General features: G+C 41.1%; 1 protein-coding gene across 4 annotated transcripts in view; it reads left to right on the forward strand.

The window, feature by feature from the left end:
* Positions 1-2,068: 2,068 nt before the first annotated feature.
* Positions 2,069-26,014, forward strand: part of ncam1b (neural cell adhesion molecule 1b) — a 68,587-nt gene continuing 44,641 nt past the window's right edge. For all 4 annotated transcript variants that reach the window (XM_086081496.1, XM_086081493.1, XM_086081494.1 and 1 more), the window contains exon 1: positions 2,069-2,420. In XM_086081496.1, coding sequence (XP_085937622.1) covers positions 2,369-2,420 — 52 coding nt within the window. In that variant the 5' untranslated portion in view covers positions 2,069-2,368. The remainder of the gene's footprint in view (positions 2,421-26,014) is intronic.

Raw genomic sequence — 26,014 nt, forward strand, 5'->3', positions numbered from 1 at the left:
ATAGAATAGCCTACAGTGCCTTTTAGAGTTCACTCAGTTCAGACTGAAGCACGTAACTGAAATGTCTTGTGATACAGGCTCAGTGAAATTTGTGACTGATGGGGAAAACATGCAGTCGGATGTTAATATGTTAATAAAGACAAGACGTTACCCTAAAAATTCTCATCACAACTGCAGGATTATCAAATATTGGCACGTGATAGCTACTATTATTTAATCTTGAGCTCGGATTTACTTGCGGAAAATAAAAGTAAACCTTAACTCTTTGACCGCCATAAACGTTATAAAACGTTTAGCATAAACCTAGGGAAGGGCGCCGAGGACGTTAAAAGACGTCCCCTATGTTTTTTTTGTTTTTTTTTGAAAACGGGTGCAGGAAAGCCTTGGGCAGCTGTGCTGAAAGTATCAGGCAGATCTGATTAGTAAAAGACTCGTTTTGGCCCCTAGAGGGCAGCGATGACTCTCTTTGCACAAGGTTGGATGGGCCGCCCACCGTGGGCGTCAGTAGAAGACGTGAGGCGGAGCTAGAGTGTTGAGGAGACAATGGCTGATGAAGCCACAATGGCTGACCAAGCAACCGGTTGCAAGCAGCTCACGCTTGAGCATTTTTTTCAAAGACGGAAAGCATCAATCAATACTAAAAAGCGCATTGATGTCGACGATGATGATGACTCCGAGCTTGACGCCAAAGTTGGAAGCCTTGACGCGACTGTTATGATCACGTAGTAAGCCTCACCGGCTAAGCGCGGCTAGCGCTGCTAAGGCCGGAAAACGCGCACAATAACCGACCGGGTACTTCTACACAATCGGACATTCGATCGGGCGATGGAGAGTTGGCATCGACCAACGCAGATTGATGATGATGATGATGATGACTCCGAGCTTGACGCCAAAGTTGGAAGCCTTGACGCGACTGTTATGATCACGTAGTAAGCCTCACCGGCTAGCGCGGCTACCGCTGCTAACGCCGGAGCTTTCACATGCAGACATTTTGTCGGACAATGAAGAGTACCCCGAGTCCAATGCATATTCATCGGAGGAGCGGGTACAGTCTGATCACGGAGAAGACACTGTTTCTGGACTACGATGCCACCATGAATGGAGTAGATAAAATGGATCAGAACATCTCTTACAACCCGGTGTAGCAACTGAAGGACACGAGGAAGCGAGACGTAACGAAACCGTAGCATGATCCTGATATTAGACTTGATGGCAACACACACTGCAGTATATACTTGCTATTCCCCGGAAAAAACGGCCTGCAAGAAAGTGGAGCACGCGAAGAGGCAATCTGTTGTGCAAATGCTGTTGCGTCTTCTTGCACGCAGGAGAGTGTTACAAAAAGAAAAACTGTCGTTGAAACATCCACATATTTGTAAATAGTACCACAGTTGCACACATTTGTAAATAGTTTGCCAAATTGTTGTCAAATTGTTACACTGTTGAATGTAAATAAACGTATTTTGCTATCAAAAAACACTTTTTCATTCTTGGTGGTAGTGTTTTATAGAAGTAAAGCACTATTTAGGTGTTTGTGGCATCATTCATGGACAAAAAGAAGTGTCAAATTCACTAGAATGCATGAAATAATATCGTTTCACTAAAAGCTTGATTTCTCCGTATTTTGGTCCAAAACAGGCGAAATTGGGTCAAACTAACCATTTTCTATTGTTGATTACTAAAGAACGGAATAAGGTAGAAACAAACTTTTTTTTCTGATGAAAGATGAAGGTCCAATCTTTCATTTGGTAGTATGCGTGTTTCCATAGTCCAAACAGAACATTTTCTGTGGACCTTGAAAGATCAGTCAAAATGCTTAAATCGGCTGGCACTGACGGCATCCCTTTTCTAAAAACGTCTGGCAGTCAAAGAGTTAATAATAATATTTAAAAAAAATAGAGAGATTTTGAACACATAAAGGTGCTACTCTCTACAATTGAATATAACTATTGGAGACCATTGTATGCACCTATTAGGGCCCACATCAGGTCCGTCCTTTATTTGTCACAGGTGCACTATTTAACGGGAGGTGCATCGTCCCTGCCTCGCGCATTGATTCGCGCGTGTGAGCAGGCTCGGCTTGTCAGTCACACTTTGAACGGCGCTGTGGCGCTCATCATCACCCCATCAGAAGCACCACCGTCAACCAGCGACTCGCCCTCCTCCTCCATCCTCCCGCTGACCGCCGAACGAGCCACACGGAGCGCTTCCATTTTAGGATGAACGCCTTCTAAGGACTGGAGCCCACCGCCACAAATCCGAGGGCGACTCACACAACCGCCGTTGGGGGAGAAGAGGAGCCTAGCCCACGAGTCATTTCACCGTTCGAGCGCTCGCCTCAAGTGGAAGGGGGTGGGGGGACTTTGCCATGGTCCGGTCCGGGGACATCTTTGTAGCCCTGCTTCTTGTGGGCTGTGCGGGTAAGAGACTTTTATTAACTCGCTGTAAAGTGTATTCATATCGCTAATAACAGTGGTAGTACAGTAGTAGCGGGCAGGACGCTCGCTCGGTCGCCATCCTTGGGTCTTCCCCCTCCTCGTCTTCCTCCGCCCCCCAAGGCGCCCTGTCAGGCAGGTGCTGCGGCTCATGTTAATTAGCTTACTCCGCGCCCTATTTCTTGTCTCTTGCCCACCCTGGACTACCCACAACTCATTTTTTTTTTTTTTTTACGCTGACTTTGCATTATTTTGCATGGCATAAATTGTGGTCCGTCACAAGGGGCGCGGGGAGGGGCAGTCTCAAAGGGTAGCAATGGGGGGGGGGGAGGGTGTGGATAATGTGTTGGGGTAATATGTCAAGGGGATTTATGTTGGCCTGCGTACACTGCTGTGTTGTTGTCGTCCACTGCTCTTGTGTGGGACCTGTTTGTTATGGATGGGGAGTGATGCTGGGCTCCCCTTCAGCACGCCCAGAGAGAAAGAGAGAGAGAGAGAGAGAGATACTGGCCGATATGACACACTTGCAATGCACCTGTTATTGTGTACAGCAGGTGCAGAGCGTTTAGAGGAGTAAGGGGCGGGGGTGTGGGGGGATAGTCCATGACAGGCGATGCTGGGCTGTATCAAGGGTCTGTCAGGGAGAACGCCGCTTCATTTGCTCCCTCTCCAGCACACTGAGATGCATACCCACATAAACACACACCAACTCCTACTCTGAATCGTCTGTTATGTAAGCTGATTCCCCGATAAAGGCTTTGAAATGAGATCCTCTAAGTTGGTGAAACGCGTCGTTATGTAAGCGCAGTGGTGTGTGTGTGGAGGGTGGGCTTTGTCAGATTACATTTGTGATAACCTCATCACGGATATTTAAGTAAATAATTAAAGAGTTGACATATGAAGGGGTGGTGCGTGGCACGGAGTGGCGCACGGTTTGGCGTGGGATAGCCGTTTAATCCGTCTTGCCGAGTGGGGGTGTTTCTCGGGCGGGGAAAATGCTGAGGGAGTGAGTCCTGACCCGTGGCTCCTCCTCGCGTGTTTACAGGCGTTTGTGAGAAGAGCGTCACGACTGTGCTTTGTTGATCACGTGCCTCGCCGCTTTTTGTGAGAAACCATCCAGCCGGCGTGTACGGCGAAGGGCGACGGCATTCATCACGGCAGCCAATGGCACCTACGTTATGGATGGAAGCTGTCAAATGGTGGGAGTGTGAAGAGAACACCATTCAAGAGTGGAAGATCTCATTTTAATTTAGATATGAGTATAGTTGGGGTGGGTATGACATACCAGAGCGTGTTTCTTTTGCAGTGTTGTCAGTGAATGTAATTGGACATGGGCATTAGCAATATTTGATGTTGATCTAGTGCAGTGATGGGCAAACTCGGTCCCCGAGGGCCGGAGTCCTGCAGGTTTTGGATGTTTCCCTCCTCCAACACAGCTGGTATATGATCAGCTCATCAGCAAGCTCTGCATAAGCCTGATAACGATCCTGTTGATTGGAATCAGCTCGTGTTGGAAGAAGGAACCCTCCAAAACCTGCAGGACTCCGACCCTCGATAGAATGACTCAGTTTTCACATAAAAACATAGAAACCAAAAAACATAAATGATGGAGAATACGCATGACGCTCAATGTTGGTGTAATTAGTGGGAGCCCTGTGTATTTTTTCTAATGAATGAGTCGGCCTTATCTCGTCTTCTATAGCATAGCGTGTGTTGTAAGATGGGACATTGTAGCTAGGTTTAAAATTAGGCAAGTCTCTGCTTCACTGTTTCTCTTTCACATGTGCTTTTGTCGTAATTGAAGAGAGACTTGCATATTTTGCAAGTGAACGTGCTACCGGTTTCATTTTTGGTAAAGTATGACCACACGCTTATAGCATTGTATGGCCGTATGGTAAGTGTTACGACAGTTTGGTAGATCCACACCTGTTAGTGATGCAAATAAAGTTCTTGAAATGACATACGCCACTTCATCCTCGTGTTATATTATTGTGTTGTTGCTTATGTGTCACATTGAGTACAAAAACAGTGTAGAACTATCAAAACGTTTTTCTTTATGGGACCAAATGCATTTGAGAAAGTAGCGCCTTAATTACTATAAGCATTAGAAATGAGTGGTTGGTTTAGCGATAGTAAACAAGAGTTTGCGTAATTAAGTATTTTTTTGTATCAAATACTTTCCTACATAGAATATATATTCAAACTAAAATAATGAAGGATTGACAAAAACGGCAGTTTAACTATTTAATTTGGAGTACCGGTAATGTGTCGTTTACGCAGCTGGTGCGCGCATCCACACATGTAAGAGGATTGGGCTGGCCTGGATATGAACAAATCTGAATTGTACTTCTTCACATTGCTATGTAAAAATCTGATGCATGACTCATTCGTCAAAAGAGGTAGAATTGGGCTGCAATTTGAACATACCCTGAACAAATTTGGCAAAGTGCAATCATCCAGCCGAGGGATTAAAAGGAGAGGAATTAAAAGAAACATTTTCTAAAAGGCTTTTAAGGTACAGTATTTACAGTTCTTATAGTTTTCGGCCAATAATTTTCATTTTGGCGCATCCCTATTTGCAACATTAGGAACATAACTTGTAAATTAAGGACCATAGAGTAAAATCCAGTCAGATTGCGCAAATATCATAAAGAGCTCACAGGCGCTAACGGTCGGTTATACTGTATTATTTATATTGTAATATAACAACAGCTAATAATCTGTATCCTAACCCTCAAGGAAGGAAACCTTCTGTTGTGTTTCGCTTATCTTAGAATTATTACTTTTGTTTTGTTTTTTACTTTAAAAAGGAAAACACATTTGAACAGACAAATGTTTCAAAGCTGACTAACTTCATTTTGAATTACTGCAGTCAACACTGCTGCACTTGGGAGGACAAAAAATGGTTTCTTTCAAACTAAACCACCTTTTTTAGGAACAGTGTCGGCACAACCTCAGTCGACACAGTAGGGGAGCTGGCACCACAGGTGAGGTATGAATTCTGAGAAACATCCATGCATTGTGTCTCAACTGAATTATAGTAGTGTTTAAAAATGCATGCTCTGCGGCAGGAAAAGGTAGCAGACTCGCAGTTCCACAATGTAAAAGGGAACAGATGCAAATTATGGACCCCGCAGAGCTTTTAAGCAATAGAAGAAGAGTTATGTGAAACACTGAATTTGACAAATCTTCCCATATCAAGTAATGATAATTAATTGTTGTTTTGAATTACCCAACAATCACTTCAGCACAATCGATCTAATTCCCAACATCCAAAATCTAAATAATCAATTCTTATGCCTTTCCAAGTATCCATAATAAATAGTCAACAAACACAATGTGGGTCTTGGTTAACATTACCATTAACCCGATAAATTTCTGAACCACTAGGGGGTGTGAATTGCCTAGTACCTGGCAATTTGATTCGTATCACGATTCATAGGTCACGATTTGATTTGATACAGATTAATCCCGGTACGAATCTAGAAATTGATTATTGCGATTTTTTTTAAAACTCAAATTTAGAAAATACTAATCAGTAAACTGTAAGATTTGTATGAAAATGTTTGTTTTCCTGAAAATTCAGGCTTATAACTGAGACACTACATTTAACAAACAGGTTGCAGTCTGTTTCATGCTTGAACAGCACTGAAATTAAATATTAAGGCTTAATGTGTAAATCCTAACCCTAAGTAAGACGCTTTGTTGAATATTCCCATAAAAAAATTATGTTAAAAAAATCAATTCGGCCACATATCGAATCGATTCGAGAATTGCGCGCTGTAATATCACGATATATTGCCGAATCGATTTTTTCTAACACCCCTATGAACCACCAAACACTATGTGGTTAGTTTGAGTAGAACATGTTCAATTGATGAAAAAGAAAGAAAGCTCAACTAGTGGACATATGCCCCTCTGCATGATTATGTTGTGCCGGGCTTACTTGTTTACAGTGGGATTGTATCTCTTAGTCTGTGTTACATCATCACGATGACGACACAGGCTCGTTCCACGCTGTTCCATGCCCAGCATAAGATGGACGGACGCATGGCTGCCTGCAAACTCAGGCTGCATGCTTCCTTATGTCTGACTCAACATTGCCAATAGCAACAGCCACAAGTTCAAATAGCATTATAGCACACAGAAAAAGAGGGAAAAAAACTTTCACATAGACTGAAAGCAACCTCTTTAGTCACAGAGTATACTATCATTATCCTTTATTTAGGCAAAATAAACCCACAATGAAAAATAAAAGCATTGGTATTGCAACCGGAATGAATTTGCTTTGAAATTAGCAGACACTCTTTTGGGCTTTTGCAAATATTTCATATCCAAACAAGCCTTTGGGCAATGTCTAGCTTTATTATGCAAAGCCGTAGTAAAAACAGACACCTGCACCTTTGGGAAGCGGTTATTAGGAGAAGCACAAAGAGGAGGTAAAATGCAAGACGTGATTTTCTTTTCCTGATATTTTTGGAACCCAGGTCTGGATTATTTAAACAGATTTAAGATGAATTACATGTCCCCTTTAAACATTCTACCACGAATTGTATAATCTACTATCTCACACTCACACTTTTTATTTAAAAAATAAAATTAAAATAAATACACAGAGTATCAATGAAAATAATAGGTCCAAGCCACAGTGGCTGTTTTCGTTCTCGTCAGGAACACTCGACTCGGTGGTGACGGGGATCGGATTAGACAGATCCAGGTCTGAGAGCGTAGAAAAGGGAGAAGCGCTGCCTCAGGACGCAAAAAAGATGACATTACACGTTTACGTGACCTAGCAAGCCAGCGCTGTGGGAGGTCCATAAACGCCTTTTCTTAAGGACAAGTGCAGTCAGTGCTAACTGATTCTTCAGCATCTTTAATTGTTGTGAGCTTCCATGCGTCACACACTCATATCAAGGTTTAACACAGCATTGATCAAGCACGGACTTGTGTCACTCGGTGCTTTGAAAAATGAAGATAGAAATTATTATTTTTTTGCATTGTACTAACCTGGAACTGTTCTACAATTCAAGCAAGATGCATAGATGTCAGCTCCATTAGGAAATGAGAACAGTGGGCTCACATCACTCATTAAATTAAACAAGGCCAGAATTTTGAGTGTGGCATCCCTGTGGACACGTAGCAGTTTGTCAAAGCTTTCGGCATACCGTGGCCTCTGCTTTGTAGGGCTTAAGGAAGAGGACCATCAAAGTTTGTCGGAATACGCTTGGCACACTGATTAAGTGCCAGAGTTTAGCTTTAGGCTGCCAAAGAGTTTATCTTTTATTACCAGAACCACGGCTGTTCTCCGGTTCATGCTACCAGGTCTTTTCGATAACACTAAAAACCGCTTGGAGTCATTTCAATGCAATTTTCCCCTCCCGAGTTTTGCCAACCATCTCACATTCACAGTCGCTACCTGACCACAACCCTTTGTTTCACAACTGACAAAATGACTCCTAGTGTTACCAGAAATTGAAATCCAGGTTGTTGTTTTTTACAGATACAACAATGTTCAAGTGCTCCAGAATGTGTGTTAGTACAGAGACATTGTAAATGTAATTAAGGCTTCACATGATGAACACACTTTTTATAAGGGATCCGATGAATCGATACTGATACCAGCATCAAATTTGGATTACAGTTCTCCAATGTTGGATGCGCCGATACTATACTTTTTTACACTAATTTGAGGGTGTTTTTGATCAGATTTTTTTTCTTTAAAAGGTACTTTTTTTTTAACCTGGCAATAGCCAGATTGATAATTGTGATTCACTCAAGGAAGTTTCCTACAATATCAATCTGGGATTTGCTCAGGAAAGGCGGGTCATTCTGAACAATACGTAGAGTTGATTAAACGATGTGGTCTTTTGCACGTCTACCTAACTTGTTTTGACCAATCACGGCCACGGTGGAAAATATCGTCTTTGTTCTCGTCGTAGGGGTAAAAAAAGCACAAACATCTTTACCAGCTAAAAAGAACGAAGTGTGTCTCGCTTTTCAGCACCCAACAAAGAAACTGTGAGTAATTCTAAGAGAATAGAATTAATTGCGGCGTCCATTTGTCCATGTTAGGTTAAATTGCTTCCTACGGTGTGGGCATTTCCTGGCTTCGTCAAAGCTGCATATCCTGCCCCCAAACACAATGTCGCGCGCTCAGGGATTGGTCCAAACCGCCAGTGGTTCGGATCGGTGAAAATCAACAGGCTCGTCGGTACATGATGTATTCTCGGGAGTTTGTGAACTCACAAATACTGCGAGAATTCAGCTTGCAGAGCAAGGTTACATTTTGTTAGCCAGACAACAAAAAAAAGGAAAATTTCTACGGGAACCATCATCAAATTTTGAAAACTCTTGGTGTGTTGCGTTCAGGTTGATGTGACCGTTGCAACTTGATTCAGCTTGTCAGACTGTAATTTTTGTGAAATCTTGTCACGTTGCCACTCAAAAGCATTACGTTGTCGTAAGCGCAATTCATCATTTAGTGGCTAATTTAGCCACCCAATTTTGGCACAAGGGCATTAGTCAGACATCGTTCACCTCACATACGGTATGCCTTAATTGTCATCTACTCAAAACATTATGTTAATTACCTGGGATTGTTGGCACTTAGTTTTTAAGGCGGAACAATTAATCAGTCTTTTAAGACCAAGCTCGTCTTCATACAAAAAGTGAATTAAGTGAATAAGTAATTTAATTGGCGACCTGTTATGTTTGTAGGAGATACATGCCGTTTCAAAGCACCTTTACTGTTTTTAGCCACATGCAGGAATGTTAAAAAAGTAATTGTCATGAAGCATAGATATAAAGTTTTAGTCGGACAGCTGACTCTCTTTCAAATAAGGACTGTTTCTTCAGGCTTTTTATGAGCTGATAGGCTCCTCTTTTTTTTTTACACTCCTATGTCGTCGTTGGCAATAATAATAATAAAAAAAAAAACGTCGGGAACTGTGAGACTTTGGTTAACTTCAAACCCAAGTCATCACAGCCTTGAATGAGACACTGAGGCTCACGCGTCATGTCACACAGTGTCCATGCTGGAGGGTACCGTGTCCCAATTTAAAAGAGATGCTGATGAGTCCTCGCAAGTCTAACCTGAAAGCAAGCACACAGACTGTCTGATTGAAGGGGGGGGGGGGGGGATAAAGCAGCATGCTGGTGGCTAGGATTTATCTTTCCACTTCTTTTGTTTGGCAGTGCACGTCTTCTAATGCATCCATGCGTATCACGCTACGTTCCTTATTGAACAACTATAGGATGCATCACTAGACTCAGAGCAGGTTGAATTCTTGGCTGCGGCGCCCCAGGGTCCTCTCTGATGTAGTTACCACAGCGTGTCCTCTCGCTATCACGGTCCTTTATGAACAAACTCATCATTGCCTGGCAACTTGGATATGCCTCTAGTAAACTAATATTATTTTTATTATTATTATTGGTGGATGGTAAAAGCAACAACAACTGCCATTTAAAGTGGTGACGTGACACCCAGTCGTAGTAGGAAGCTGCTCCTTTTAATCTCTAATTAGATCACAGCAAGAAGACACTATCACAAGGGAAGCAGTAGAAGCCAAAGCCGTTTCTGATCCACTTCAAAATGGTGTCACTTATTCTTGCGGATAAATCGCTCCGCTAAAAACTTGACCCGTTTGACATTTTACACTTGGAACTTTTGTCTGTGTGTCGTTGAGTTCAGTGCATTCACCTCCAGTTGGATTATATCTCATTCCTTCACAGCCATCCAAGGGCATTTATGAAGAGTTTTTTTAAATTAATTTACTGGCCCACATCTTCAGGGATTAGGCATGTTATGGCTTTAATAACTTGGCGTTAATATTTGAGTATAAATGAATATGAACAAAGCAACTGCTATCTGTAAAGGAAGAGGAATGACACTTATTTTTGCAGTCATTCAAAACCATGGAATAGAATAGCAACCTAAAACATGACTTATGTGCTGCATCATGAATCCCAATTAAATAGTCACGTTTCTCAAAGGATATATTTTTGACTCTGTGCAATCGGAGCTCTCCACATTCACCTTGACCTTTTCAAGTTTGTTGCTGATTGATCCCAATGAATAATGAATGACGCTTGAATGGCCATTACGGCATCAGTGCTGCCTGAACTCTTTGTGAATAAATGAAACTCTTGCCAATGCCCTCCAAATGCACGCCCTCCCCGTATTTAGTTTACAATTAATCTGTGTTTAAATGCTAACCAGGAACTGTTAGCTCTCTGACACATTCACTTTTCTAGTGTGCCCTTTCATATACACGCCAGGCTCTCATGAGTGGCTGTTGAGAATAATGTACATTACATTCCCCTTGGAGGGTGCTTCATGGAAATCAGTGGTAAGATCATTGACAACAGTGCTCACAAACCCAGTGAACAGGCGGTGTAGCTAGAAGATTTGCAAAGATTAGAGTCCTCCTTTGAGTTTAGAGGTCACTGGACCGCTACAGTAAGCTTGTGTGTGGCAGGCTGACTAATTGTGTGTGGACTATATGTCGCTTGCAATGGTAAAAGCGTAAGCTGCACAGTAGATATACTGTATGCCCTCTGTTTAGAGAGTTGCGTATCCTAAGTTATATATTCTTTTAAAACCTCCAATTTGCATGGAATAGCTTGATGGCTTCTATTCATAGGACTGGCAATATTATTAAAATTATTTAAAAAAAATAATCAATTTCTGGCACCATCTTATGCTTCTAATTTAATTTTAATGAATATTTTAAAACACATTGTGCCTCGACAAGAATAGCCCATTGGGGACTGTAGAGGTAGAAAGCGTGACCGAAGGATGTTGTCATTGCCAATCATTTGGGGGCGCACATCGCATACGCGTGGGGACACACAGCAGCCTCTGTTTCCACTTAACATTCCAAATAAACCCAACATCGAACGGGTAGCATTTAGTGTTTTGCAACACTCCAACATGCGCAAGTCATGTTAGAAATGTAGCAAACGTGGCTAAGATTGACTTGTTTACAGACGTGAGGCGTGTGGCTTTGGTCACAGACAGGAGGGCTGGGTGGGGAGCGTGAACATTCAAGTGAGGCTACATTCAAATCTTCCTAGTAGTTTCAAAATGGCAAACTCCCCCTTTAGATGATCAGTCTGGGAATGTGCCAGTACGTCACAGTTAAGTTATGGCGGAACATAATGCTGTAAGAGTGTTTATGCTCATAACACTTCTCCAGTAAAGTGTACATCAATCCCTAAAACTGATGTGGAATCGAATTACATTTTGGGAAAATTTCCTGTAGGGATTATGCTTAATATTATAGAAATTACGATTGAAGGTTTTATGCCTTGACATTATTCAACTTCAATACATTTTAGAACTGCTTTGTCTGTTTAACATGTTTGTCTTATGTGCTATTCGATCCTTGGTTCACAGCATTGCAACTATATGCAAAAGCTGTCAAATGCTTGACTTTTGGCTACGAGCCAGATATTAACCACTGCGCTATGCAGGGTAACTGCAGAACTAGACTTTAATGACGTAATATTTTGTCTCATCTTTGACAGACATGCTCACTGAGCATGACTGCTTCTTTCACACTTTGTACAGTTTTTCTATAAGATACTGACACAAGAGCTGGTGACTTACAGCAGTCGAACTCAAATTACATGTTTGCACCAAAAGACTGCAAAAATGTTCAGCATTTTTTCAAAATTTGGGCACCGCACAATTGAACAAATACAATCAATGCCCAAAACTCCCCAAAATTACTCATTAAAAATAATTATATTTTATTTCATGCAAGTTGAGTGGGTAATATGGGAAAACAAGATCATGTATTATGTATGTATGTATGTATTGCAATGACATCTGTTCATCTAGATAGCTTTTGAAACAAGCCTTCTTATCTTTTATTTTAAAAGCTAGCTACACAGAGTTTCCGCAGAAAAGGGTGTTCTCATTAGTAACAAATGTGTCAATTAATTACCAAATATTCCATGTCCAGAGCATTCCTAATACGACTAAAAGCAATTCCCTTTTATATTTTCCCTACACTCTGTCCAAATTAATCACAAAAGACCAGCTGCAGAAAAGTGGATGATTTATATAATTTTTTTTTAGCCCTTTGACACTTCATATGCAATACGCTGCCTTAATTGATTATGCAGGATTTAAATTGTAGATTGCATGGATTAAGCCTGCAGACATTGAACACGGCACTAATCCGGTGGATAAGAGGTATCTGTTATTCCTGGGCTGTATTGGTGTTGACTACAACATTACAGTATTCCTTGTCAAGATGGGGGCTGGCAGGAAGAAGAAAAGCTGTGCATAAGCATTAGGGAAGATGTGGGAGGTTACAGTGCTAACCTATGAAATAAAGACAACATGCAGGATTTGAAACTCAATGTACCGGGTGAGCCCTTGAATAAAACTGGTTTCAAATGTCATTCAGTCGCCGAAGAAAATAGTTTTCATAAAACATTGGTTCGCTCAGGTTAAACTCCACATGATGCATGTCGATGTGTGTTAGCCACCTCTCTTTGGTCTTTCACTCGCCCCCTTAACAATCTCCACACAGTATGAGTCATTGGCTTCCACTTCTTGGGAGCTGTCTTAATGTTGTTGCCAGTAGACGCCGGATATGCCGCGAACCCCACTGCGCATCTTTTCCATGAATGCCATAAACTATAAAAGCAGATGACAGGCCCGGAGAAGTAGAAGAGACTGGCGCTCATCACGAGCCGCTGCCACCCAGTCAATGTGGGGACACTGCACCCGGGGTACAATACATTTAGCCCTGAAATGATGTAATCTTTGTGACCATTCAAGTTGCTGGGGTAGATTTTAGGGTCTGTTTAAACTTCATACTTAGTATGAACAGAGGTTTGTGATGATTTGATTTGTAATTTGGTATTCTGGTTCAGACAAAAGGAAAAAAAACATAGTAAGCCTACACTCTTCATTCACTTAGTGCTCACACCTGCATCTTTATCGTCAAACCAGAACCTGCCTATCTGAATAAAGACACGGTCTGTGACATACAAATACTGTGTGGCACAATTCAAACTTCGAAAAAAATAATGCTTTCTGCCAAGTTGCATACACTCTGGGTTTTATATGGCGCTATTTTTACCCACTGAAGTATCACAAAGAGCTGCTAAAATAAGCGTCGGAAGTTCCTCTGTCGTGAGCGGTAACGCCACAGACGGAGATGCAAGGTGTGTTAGAAGACTTACAGGACAAGGATCACAAATGCCACAAAATATGGGTTTTCCGCTTCAGTGCGGGCCAGATGATCAAGCTTCAAAGAGATACTGCGGCGTTTTTTTTCTCTTTTCGTTCAGTGCGCAAGGCGAGCCGAGAATTGTGGCAGGACAACTCGTCAGCAAGACAAAATGTCTGCTCATAATGCCCTCCACGTCCGAGAGTTCCTGGCTGAGAAGAACATTGCCATGCTGGAGCAAACTATCTACTCCCCTGACCTGGCTCCATGTGATCTTTCCCTAAGCTCAAGGAGGTCATTAAGACTACCCTTTTCGCAGCCGCGGACATTGTGATGAAAGAACTGCACATGGTCCTGAAAGTCCTTCCACTAGTGCATGAATGTGTGTGTCAGTGAAGGCTGGCAAAGTATGTTTGACTTCAGAGGGATCTGCTCAAAGGGGGAACATTTTACGTTTTTAGTTTGTATTTGAAACATATATTTTGTGAAACCAGTCCTGTAAGGTTTCGGACACACCTAGTACGTGGCTGTGATATGAAAAGGTTGACACTTGTGCCAATCTTAAATGTTGAACTGAAATTTCTCGGTTTTCTGCATTCATTTTGGCACTGGTCCATGAATTATACTGCTTTCCCACTTACCCACCTGTTTTAGCAACTTGGTCTGTTTGTGTAGGTTTGGACAATAGCGTTCACATTTGTAACATGCTACTCCTGTCTGGGCCAAAGGAACCAAAAAGAATCCCTCACCTGCTCCGGGTTTACTCAGCGTTCACACTGGTATCTTTAACCTTTTTGAAGGTTTCCACTGAATAGCATATGGATATGGTTACAACCAATTTGTTTGTAACCTTGTGTGACAAACTTGCAACTTCTAAAAGAGCTATGCATGTTTTATTTATTGCTACTTTTTCTAGCTGAGGTGTCATGAAGTATTTAAGAATAAGCATCTGGAGTTCCGTCAATATACGCCTTTGCTGATCTTTCCTATTATATAGCCTTGATTTCCTTGTCCTTGTCCTTCCCTGTCATTGTAACATTGGCCCAAGTATACCATACCTCATCTCAAGTGGTCTTGGTCAGTGTGTTTAGACTAACAAGTGTTCAGATTGATTGTTCACTTGATCAAACAAACTGTAAAAAGTAGAGCAATTGCAATTATTTGCCAAACTGTGTGAACATGCTGTCACTTTCAGTTTAGTCTTTGGTTAATCGAGGCTTCTCACCTTTCATTGACCTTGCAGTAACATACACATCACTATCCTTCATTAAATGAACAAAAGGCGTCTCAGTGTGATCAAGGGGTGTAAACCGTTGTCCGCTCTTAGCTGCAGTCATTTACGGAGACTTGTGTAACTGCTCCCACTGGAGATTTCCTTCAAAAGACCCACCGTTAGGAGAGGCGAGAGGGAGTATGACTGTGAAGGGCTTTTGGCTATGTTGTGACAGCACATTGCTGCTTAATCTGCCTCAGAACTCTGGTGAAACACATTTGGACGTAACAAGCCCAGGTTGCCTTTTTTGACAAGAGGACCAAAGTCAACCTGCTCGAGCAATCGGATGTTTGACATCTGCTTGTTGTGACATTGTGTTTATTTGTCCTCCTGCAGACCTGAACCATGATAAATATATGATCCTGGAATATTGATTGAATCGAGCTGAGTTGGACAACTAGGGAACAACCCAACACGTCTGTTTTTGTTGGATGATTGATTGATTGATTGATTGATTGATAATATTGCAATTCAGGGCTGAATGATTTTAGGAAATGATTGAATTGTGATTTTTCTGACAGATTATAGCATACCGTCAAAACATTAAAAGCTATTACTGACTACGTTTACATGCAGGCAATAACCCTTTTAAAACCAGAATATTGCCAATATTCTAATTTTGAAAGGTCATGTAAACATGTGGAACATGCTCTTATTTTGAGTTTTTAAAAACCCGAAAGACCCCTGGGTTACTCCCTTCATAACCGGGATGCTTGCTCATATGAACACATTCAGAATACCTCGATCGATTGGGGTATTCTTTTTCGCTGTGCGCATGCTCGCTATTTTCTTCTTCGTCTTCCTTTCTTCTTCGCTTATTTGATTCGCATGGAATCTTGGTCTATGTAGTCACGACTAGTATGGCGGCTCCGTCCTACTCGCTAAAGGAGCCTCCCTTGAATACATTGATTTCTCCGCTCTGTTTTCACAACATTTTCTGTCTCTATGGCGTCAACGCCACAGATTGTGCCTATATTCACATTCGGCAAATACATGTATATAAGTCCGTGCTTCTGGCGTGTAACCCACCGGAAATACTCAAGCCGATGTCAACAAACATGACGCCGGCAGCAAAGAACCACACTTCTGAAGCGAGGAGGAAACTGACTACTTTATTTAACGTGGTGAGTGACATAACTACAATGTCTTTTATTGAACGTATAGTAAGTTAAAAGCAGAAATTACGTTTTTTTACGTAATTATGTTGTTCTATTCTAATCGAGCACAAATGAGCATGTAAACGGGAGTAACTCTGTCTGCAACGCATGTAATCGTGTTACCTCGATTGTTTCAGAAACCAGAATTCTGACCTTAACCTGAATGTTGACTGCATTTAAACATAGTCACTGTTATTTATGATACTCAGACACTAAAAGATGCTGAGTCAGGGAGGAAGTCCTTCTTCAAGTTTTTAGAACTTGATTGCATCGTCTAGAATTGCTATTGATCCAAAAAAAAAGAGAAATCGTTCTACCCTTTTATATAATAATGTCAATAATATCCATCTTTCATTTGCATCAAAAGCTCTTATCTTGAAGGTTATTGGTGATGGCCTTCCTTTGTTGCAGATGCCTCGAGAGACTCAAGTCCCATGAAGAGAATTCAAATCTCATGTGGTTAGCCCAATCCCAGTGTCTATTTTTACTGTCCCGCCTCTGATTGGCCAACAACGCGTGTGTTTATGTGTGCGTGGAAGCTTATGTGTCGTAAGGTGCCTCTGTGCCATCTGTTGTTCTCACAGGAGCAGTTGTAAAGACAATCCAAGCCAAGTATGTCTGTCTCACCGAATGCAAAGCACCAAACTTGGGACAAACGTGAGGAAGAAGTAGCACAAGATTTCCTCATAAATTGACGGCTTTGATGATAAGTCTTCTGATGAGTAGTCATATAGCTGCAAGTGTTATTCTAAGCTGATAAGTATTTCCCGTGATTAAAAAGTATGCAGTAATGTGGCACGTTAAACCAGTGAAGCACAAGTCAATCTGTAAATTATAGCGTTCCCCCGTGTAGTCGTGATTAATGACTTACAAATTCACCTATTCGAAGATTATTGCTGGGGGATGGGGTTTGAGTGTGTGTGTGTGGGGGGGAAATGCTCCAATTGTTGCTGAAAAAAATCTTATTTACTGTTAATTGTGATCAGGCCAAAGCCTTAATATAAAACTCATCTTGGTGTGGATAGTCTATGTTGGTGTAAAGTGTGGAGCCACACCCCCATTTGTATCATGTACAGCTAAGTTTAAACCTTTTTAAGGGTTTGGACGCTAGCCCCTGAAAATAGTTGGATTACTGTATTATATTATACGTTTGTGTTTTTTCCACCTGTGGTGGTATAGCAAACAGTCCAAGGGTGCACCTTGCCTAAAATAAAATAAAAAAAGGCAGCTTGGATAGGCTCCACCTCACCTGTGACTCATGAGGACAAGCACCCCATAAAAAAGGATGGATAGATCTGAATTATTTCATACCTTCTAAATGTATTCTGGAACGCTCTACAACTAGTAATAACACTCACCTCATTCATCACAATATCGTTGTTTAGTGTGGGATGCTGTCCATGGTCTCTGCACCTGTTTTTAGCCTGTTGTGAACCTCTTATTCACCATGTGCTATGATGGAATGTATCATGTAAATATGCTACTTTATCATATTGCAATATAGAGTTTGCTGTATTTGCTTTTATTTCACTCAGACAGGTTTGACATTGCAAATGAGAATCTGTTCTCATTTGCTTTACCTGTATAAATAAACGTGAACTGTATAATTAAAATGTTGAATATGTACTCATGATATCCATAAAGCATACAGGTGCAACAATTTTGTTCTTCTAATAGACTTGTTTTGCCTGTCAATGCAAATCAAGTCATGGAAAATTGGTGGATTAAACAGGGACATTAGTGACAGACCTCAAGTAACTGTATTGATTCAAGGACAACAGTGAAGCAAAACAAAAATCATGATCTTATTGAAGCTGTTATGTGCTATTTTCCAACACTTAACTAGCATTTTTGCTATGCATCAACCCTGAGATTTCACAGGCAGGGTTTACCAATTTTTCTTTTTTTTTACTAAATGTCTCTTGGGATTTATTCTGTCTCGGTGAGCTCCTGTTGCTGTCGAAGTGATGGATGGATGAATGGAGAGATGTTAGTCAAGACATAGCTTTAGACTGAGGGACAGGAGACTAAAGGTCACATGGTTGAAGGGGATGTGCTATTAGACAAGTAAGGTCTCTGTGCATACAGTAAATGCAGCAATGTGATGCTGGGAAAAAACAACAACAAATGAATTGCCTCAGTAAAACCACAAAGTTTTAAGTTGCCCTCACCCGGGTCGTTCAGATGTCATCTGATGACAGCTTCACACTGAACTTCATTCAAGATAAGAATAACCAGAATGTGTCTTATGATTCTGTAATCTGTATTTATGATTACATGTATTACCACTTAAATTGTGTTTGCCTGCAAAATTATCTTGAGACGTTCACTTGGGCAATGCTTGCAGAGTTTAAATCGATTAGCGGAAATAAAACCTGACCTTGCCTGTTGCCACCATGGCATCATTCATTTGTGGGATTCTATTATGGTTCAAAATATGGCTGAGCGATATGGCCAAAAAATAAAATCTACATTTTTCAGTCATTCAGGACGATTAAGATTTTAACCGATATTAATCTAATCTAAAGGATTTTGATTATCAGAAAAAGAACCCAATACCAAACTCAAGAATTCTATTTTGAACCAAAAAAAAAATTCAAACCCAAAGGGTGCAGAGACTCTTCTCTTTTGGGGTATTTGTTTGCCCCTTCACAAGAACATTAACATTGATTGTTTGTCCCACACAGACAGGTTATACTCCTTGGACAAGGATTTATACCGTATCATTTTGCAAGAGGATATAACAAATTAGCATTTTAGCAGAGCAGATTACTCTTGTGCTTTGGTCAAAGGGATTTATTTTGAAATGGACTGCAAGAGGCCGGGAGATTTATTGCACATCCATATCAAAAGGATACAGTAAATCCAGGTGACAGCAACACTGAAGCAATTGCATGGTCTGCTAGCTAAAGATCCTTGGCTTAGAGATTATTTAAAGAGGAGGAATTCAGTATCAGTATGCGTGTACTGTTTACGCCTCAGTGAACCAGAGGATAGAATCTAAAGTTGCATCTGGCTACCATTCGCATTTTGTACCCTCTAAAATGTATACCCGTTCTAATTCGCGTTTTAACGATGCAGACAGACTGTTAATGTAAGAATTTGTATCTGCTTCCTGCCTCCCTTACTGCTGCTATTATTTGCGTCTTTGTGTATTACTGCAGGGCTGCAGGGAGACCGCGCCATAAAAACACCTTACTCATTTTCAGCGCTATTATGTTGTAAAACATTCACTTCAGAGATGGGGAGATAAAGGCTATGATTTAAGACTTGATTATTGATTCCTGCGCCGTGGGTGTGTCAATCGATCCATCCGTGAATTCACATTATCCAAGAAGATAAACCGAGGTTTGTTAGTTTGTATTGTTTTATCTTTTCGACATCAGCATGTTAGAATTGTCACTATGATATGTACGACACATAAAGCCCTTAAGGACCTCTCTGTGGTCGAGTGGTTTCTACCAGTATATCCTCTCAAGGTAATTGCAAAGTTTCAATTCAGGGTTTAGTTGACTTGACGTGTCGTGCAGTGCACAGAGGTGTGCAAGGAGCTACTGACGACTCCCTATTGGTTGTAAGACAATCATATGAATATACTACTGTGTGCGTGTACATGCGTGAGTAGACAGATATACTCCCATACAGGGTAATGTGATTGATCCCCATCTGATGCAAATCGATGTCATTTCTACTTTTTTTCAATTTATTTTTCTATTTTCAACTATCGATAAGACGTTGTTTTCATGTCACTCACCACACTAATCAAATAGTAGGTTTCCTCCTGGCTCCAAATGTGTGTTGCTGCACTACAACCAAAATTCGCCAGGGTTGTTTATCTTTGCTTGTATATTTCCGGTGGGTAGCGCGTAAGAAACCGCACATACAAGTACTTCCTGTACTCAAAAGACCAAGATTCCTCGCGGATAGAGCATGCCACAAACCAATGCCTCGTTCAAACGAGGTATTCCGAACGCATTTATATGACCAACTATTTGGGTTAGAAAAGGGATAACCTAGAGGTCTTATTTGGCTTTTTAAAAATACGAATAAGAACAATTGAGGTTTTGAAAGGGATTTTATTGACTGCTTGTAGACAGTCATTTTCTCTATCTGTTTTGATCCACTCAAAGACCTGTGTGTTGCAATCTAGAGGTCAGACTCATCCGCTGAAGAAGCGGTAGCAGGCTTTTGGTTGTCGAGGTGAATAATTACATTTTGGTTGTCGAGGTAAATAATTATCCTCTTGACTGTCGAGGTCAATGACCATGGTTTATTTTCTAGGAAAAGCCTAATTACACTGGCATTTGATTCTTGGCAGGTGTTAATTCCAGACCCTGTTTACATTGTAGGAGGGTCATCAGTATGTGATTGACTGATGGAGGACTTGAAGTTCTGTGCTGCAATAGGGCTGGTAGTCAGGGGAAAGAGATGCTTGCAGTGAGCATTGTCCTAGTTGGAGAACTGATCCTCTGAGTACTCTTGTTCCCAGCTCTAACCTTGATGGAGACGCGCTCAAGACAGATTATATTTTCATTAGCACTTCAGTCCAATTACTGCGCCATCTACCCAAATCTCCACTCGTACTGCATTGATGCATTGCCTCTCCACAAGTTGCTGCCCATCCCACACACACTACATAATGAGTCCTCCAGTGATGCTCTGTCTCTCCGCCCTGCTTCCCCAGCTCTTGTCTGGCTCTATCTTAAATGGTGCATTCCCCTCCTATTGATCCTCCTCTTCCTGGTGGAGTCGCAGGCAGGCTTATTCGGCTCGTCCTAGCTTGTCTGCCTGGGAAATGGACACACAGAGAAAGCTGTGTGTATGTGCCAGGCTTGGGGACGCTGTGTTGTCTCGGGCAGCTTGTGGCTGAGTGGTCTTTGTTTTGCATCCTGCCTTCCTGGCCTCCCTTGTCCTCCCCTGTTTTCACCTCTGTTACGACTTATTAGATATCCATGAAATCCTGTTCACTTGGCAAAGTTGTATTCTGTCCCACCAAACATTTAACTGGCATTATTACGCTTGTTGCAAATAGGGTGGTGTGGGCTTTGCTTTTCATGGGAATGTGTCGTGACTAGCTGTAACGGGGGAACCACGAGGGATCCGTCGTCATGATTAGCCTGGAAGAATTAGCGTTTTTTAAACAACTGTCTGTGGTGTTTCATTGTGTTTGCAGAGATGCTAACATGTCAGTCATTGTTCAGACCACACAGACTCCCCATTCTTTGGGGAAAAAGACATTAGGCTGACCCCAGAATTCAGTCTTCCAAGAGAGAGTTTTTCCATTTCACTTCTTATACATGTCACTTTTAGTCTTTGTGACAGAATGCTCGCACAGACAACAGCACAGGTTGCGTCGTTCATCGGCAACTCTGGGATAAATGTTAAATCTCTCTCCGTGGTTCGTTGTCATCATGTTAACCCACGATTACAGTATGATATTTGTGGAATGAGCTCACAAAGTTCACAATTAATCGTGCTTTCTGATTTTGCAGTCCATCCATTCTACCTTGCTCTTTTTTCCAACATCTTTCCACTGAGTCATTACACGAGTACACAAGATGATGGTCCACAGACGCTCTGCTTTCCACCTCCCTGGGCTTTTGTTGTGTGATGCACAGCTGAGGCAGATGCTGAGGGGCACTTACACTAAATTGCCTGAATAAGGGCAAATTCTGCTCTGCAACTGAAGTGGAGTGCACTGCTGCTCGCAGAGTTGCATCTTTGCCAGAGACAAAGAGGCATGCCGCTCGGGAAAGCTTAGTCCTGTTAGTGAGAGTTCATTTTAATGATGTTTCATCTTTAGTATTAGTGGATTTTTTTTCTAAGAGGCTAGAGCTAGCTGTGGTGGGATGGGAATAATAATTAATTAATTGCTTGATTGATTGTTATGGACGCCGCCGATGGTTTGCAATTAATTGTTGATTAATCAATTCATTGTCAACTAGTTTGCAGTCTGAAAAACAATATTACTTCAACTATGGGACGATGAGCTTTATTCACAAAGATCTCAGCTCTTTTTTAAATGTTAGCCTTCCTTGTGGTGCACACATGATGATACATTATTCACATGTAGTACAGTTGTAGCAAGCTGCCAGGGCATACAATACATTATATGTTACGATTATGGCAGCCAAATCGTTTCCAATAGGAATTTGAATAATTTAAACAGTGGCATCTTAGCCTCTGCTGCTGCTGCCTCTCCAGCACTTTCCTGTTGTGTAAGACTTGAAATCACCATGTTATCCCCACTGACATTGGCACAGATTCAATGTGAATAGTTTCTTTGTTACTTTACAATATTTGCTTGATTGCTCATCTTAATACTATTGAGGTGATTACCCAACCAAAGTGGCTGGAAATTAATGGAAGTTTGTCACCTGCTCCGCTCCAGTGGTTCCACTTTTGCAGCGAGAAAGGTTTTAAAAACACACTTTGGGGTTTTACTGTGAGCTTCATGTAATGGATTTCTCTTGCAGTTACAAAATAATGCAAGTATGAAGCCTGCCAGGTTATTGCCATAATCATAAGGGAGCCACAAGCTGGGGCTGAAATGACGGTGGAATTTAGCCTGTTTGGATGATGTTGTGGGCAACCTGCGTGGAAGTGGAACCATCACACCACCACGTCGGACCACCAAGGGAAAGTGGGGGGAGAGAAAGAAACACGTTTCCATAGCAACTGGTAGTGAGTGAGTTTAACTGTGGTTGAGAGGCTTGAGTAGCAAGCAAATACTGTTTTAACTCCTTGCAATGAGCAAATTATGAAATTGCAACCACTTGCTTGTTGCCATTTACATGTTTGCATTCTGGTGACATTTCTAAGTGAAAACAAATCAAGATATTTGGGATAAGGCAGTCCAAGGATGATTAAGAATCCAGTTAATGATGGAGAACCAATTGTTAAATCGTGTTTTGACACTTCAAAATCGGAATAAAGTGCACCATTTGGCTAAAACCAGCAAACACGCTGCTGATTCAGTCTTTGCTCAACTGTGACCTATCGAAGAACACGAACAACTAAAATGACGCAAAGGAATACATCCACACAAGCCACATTTTTCTATAAAATCCCCAAACCTTAATCAGTAAATATGTTAAGATGTGACAACACAGACTCCCATCTGTTTGGTATCATTTGTATTTTCTTTGAAGGGAATATCATAAAAATATTCTGAGTGATTATAATAAGGCTCTAACATGACAATAAAGCAGGAAAAGATCAATATATTTCGAAGTACTTTTTGATCAGACAAAACTATCATTTATTAATCTGTCAGAGCAATGCCCCAGTGTAGCACACATGCACAGATGAATAATTTAAGACTGCATTCAACAATTTGTCCTAAATTGAGCATTGTCAGATCATTTTTGACATGAAATTGGTGCCCATTTATTTACTTAGTGCCCTTTAAAAATTGGACTAAATTATTCAACAAAAAGCCCCTCAGGATCCTTAGCTGCAGTGGCTAGTGTAGCAATAATCTGAAGGACAGGTTTGATCTCCATTTACTTTAGATCAATAGTTTTTCAAAGTGTGAGCGTCCCTTCAGAGAACATAAAACATGAAAGAAAAATTATCTCATTTTATTAACTAATTTCAAAAGTAGATGCGAGGTGTTGGTGAAAATTTTGAACATCATGGTGGAACCGACCAAAATAATTCATGACTGTGCTGCTTTTTGCTTTGCCCACTAGTGGATTAATGTCAGAGTATCCTTGTGATACAATATTGCTGCAAAGATAGTATGACAATATAGTGTTTATACAGTGATTATTATAAAGTGTTTGCATTGCATGAGATCCGGTTTACGATGGTCCCGACCAGCAGCCTAAAAGCACTTTGTCACGCATTCGGTCAAAAGCTACACACAATTATCGTCTTTCTAACAGTTTTTTGATTTAATTGTTGTATATTTATAGCTAGGAAATGTTTTTCTTACCAATATTTACTGAAATGATGACTTTACCATTGCGGTATACTAGGTTAGGGGTGCATTACAACTTGTGTACAAATTTGAGTGGTATCTCTGCCATAGCAACAGAACTGAGAACCCACTGTACATACAGTTAGTTGATAATACTAAATCGTAAAGTCCCATCCCTACTAGTGAAGCCCACCTAAGCGAGGTGCGCTTGACACTGCTTTCTCAGTGGTAGTTAAACGTTTTAACTCTGAGCGTCAAGTGTGTGGGGGCTTCGAAGCTCATGTGTGTTCAACGTCAGGTGAATAGCTAATAAGTCACAGCTCTGGTTGAGGTGTCTTACTACGGCAAAGGATGCAGCACCCGAGGTGTTGTTCTAAGGGGGACAGGGACCACGCGCTGCATATATTTCCATCTCTATATACTACTGTATCTGTGTCCCTGCTCTTATCAGTCACTTTCAGTGAAACCGTGGAAAAGTCAGTGCACTCCTGTAGGGAACCTGAATTCAAATGTTTTCAAGTCAAGCTATAGAGGCAATTTTTACATGATGTTTAAGAACCAAAAATGATTACTGTTGCTCAAGGGCATCTACTCACACCATTTTAATTCAGGAAACAACCTCCTACCCGTCATATGCGAGCACACGCGATCTTGATTATAATGCGTGTCCAAATGCCTCATCGGCTGGGCTGAAGAAATTATGAACGAGTCTCATAAATTGAATCACCAATGTGATTTGCATACGAATGAATATATTTAACAACATTTTGTGACATAGCTTTGTCTCACTAAAATAAAATAGCTAGTAGTCTGCACCCCGCAAGTAATATATATTTACTTTGTGGAGCCATAAATTTAACAATGAAAGCAAAAGTGGTTGATGATTACCCACAGAGGCATCAATTATTGACACTGCAAGCTGTCTTTCTTTGTCGTCACAATTGTCCTGCATACAAATATGACATTGCCAACAGCGACAGAAAATTTTAAACCGCAAATGAATTGCAAATGTTAGTTAAATGCTCCTTTTGTGTTGTGAGGGATCTCGAGCAACTACAACAAACTGAAGCTAACTCTGACTCGCTGCCCATTGATTTTCTTTCAGAAACACATTCAGAAACCAATTATGATGTAATTTAGGACATTGGGACTATTCTGCAGACAAAATTCACAGTGCTCTGAATACACAAATTGATGCTGCTCCCACACTTGCACTTTGTTTTCTGTAGTGGGGTTTCTTTCCATCCACCCATTTTTATTCGAATTTTCAAGAAATGCGAAAATAAAACTGAATGGAAACACTAGAAATTCGAAAAAAGGGCCCAAAATTAGCAAAAAAAACATTTTTACGCTTGGAGGGGGTTGATTTTGACGCATATCGAAAAAAGGAAAATGCGAATTTTGGTTATGGAAACAGGTTTTGTGAATCAACACTGACAAGACCGGATACATATTGCACGTTTTGACCGGATATTACGTCACACGTACGTTTGTAGTCACAAAGCAATGGTGGACGATAAAGTAAGGTATGTTTGGGGGGATGACAAAACAGAAATATTTTTGGAATTAATTAAAGAAGCAAATATTAATGCAATTTTAGATGGAAAACCGCAAAGAAACGCTACGGTTTCTCAAAAATTACAAACGCAAAACTCATACGACGTCATCACACGGCGCAGTCGCTTCCTGGTCTTCTTCTTCTTTTAAATTACTGGTGGATCACATCTCTTAATGGTGTATACCGCCACCTACAGCGGCGGAGTCCCCTCTCAATATTCGCAAAAGAAGAACAGATGGAAACGGGCATAAGTCGCATGTCCGTTTTGCGCATTTCCAGTAAATTCGCAACAATTGGATGGGAACCTGACTTCTGTTGATACAGACAGTTAGGACCACTTAGAAGAGGTGACATTGTTCTGTTATGGTGACAAAGTGATTTGCTCTCCATCCTGACATGGAAATGGCATAATGTTGACGTAACTCCAGCTAGCATATGAACACGTCTTCGGTTTAGCTTGCACAGCGTGAGATGTTCC

This window comes from Leptonotus elevatus, chromosome 7 (genome assembly GCF_054856555.1).
Source record: "Leptonotus elevatus isolate MCC_2025b chromosome 7, RoL_Lele_1.0, whole genome shotgun sequence".
In the NCBI taxonomy this organism is placed as follows: domain Eukaryota; kingdom Metazoa; phylum Chordata; class Actinopteri; order Syngnathiformes; family Syngnathidae; genus Leptonotus; species Leptonotus elevatus.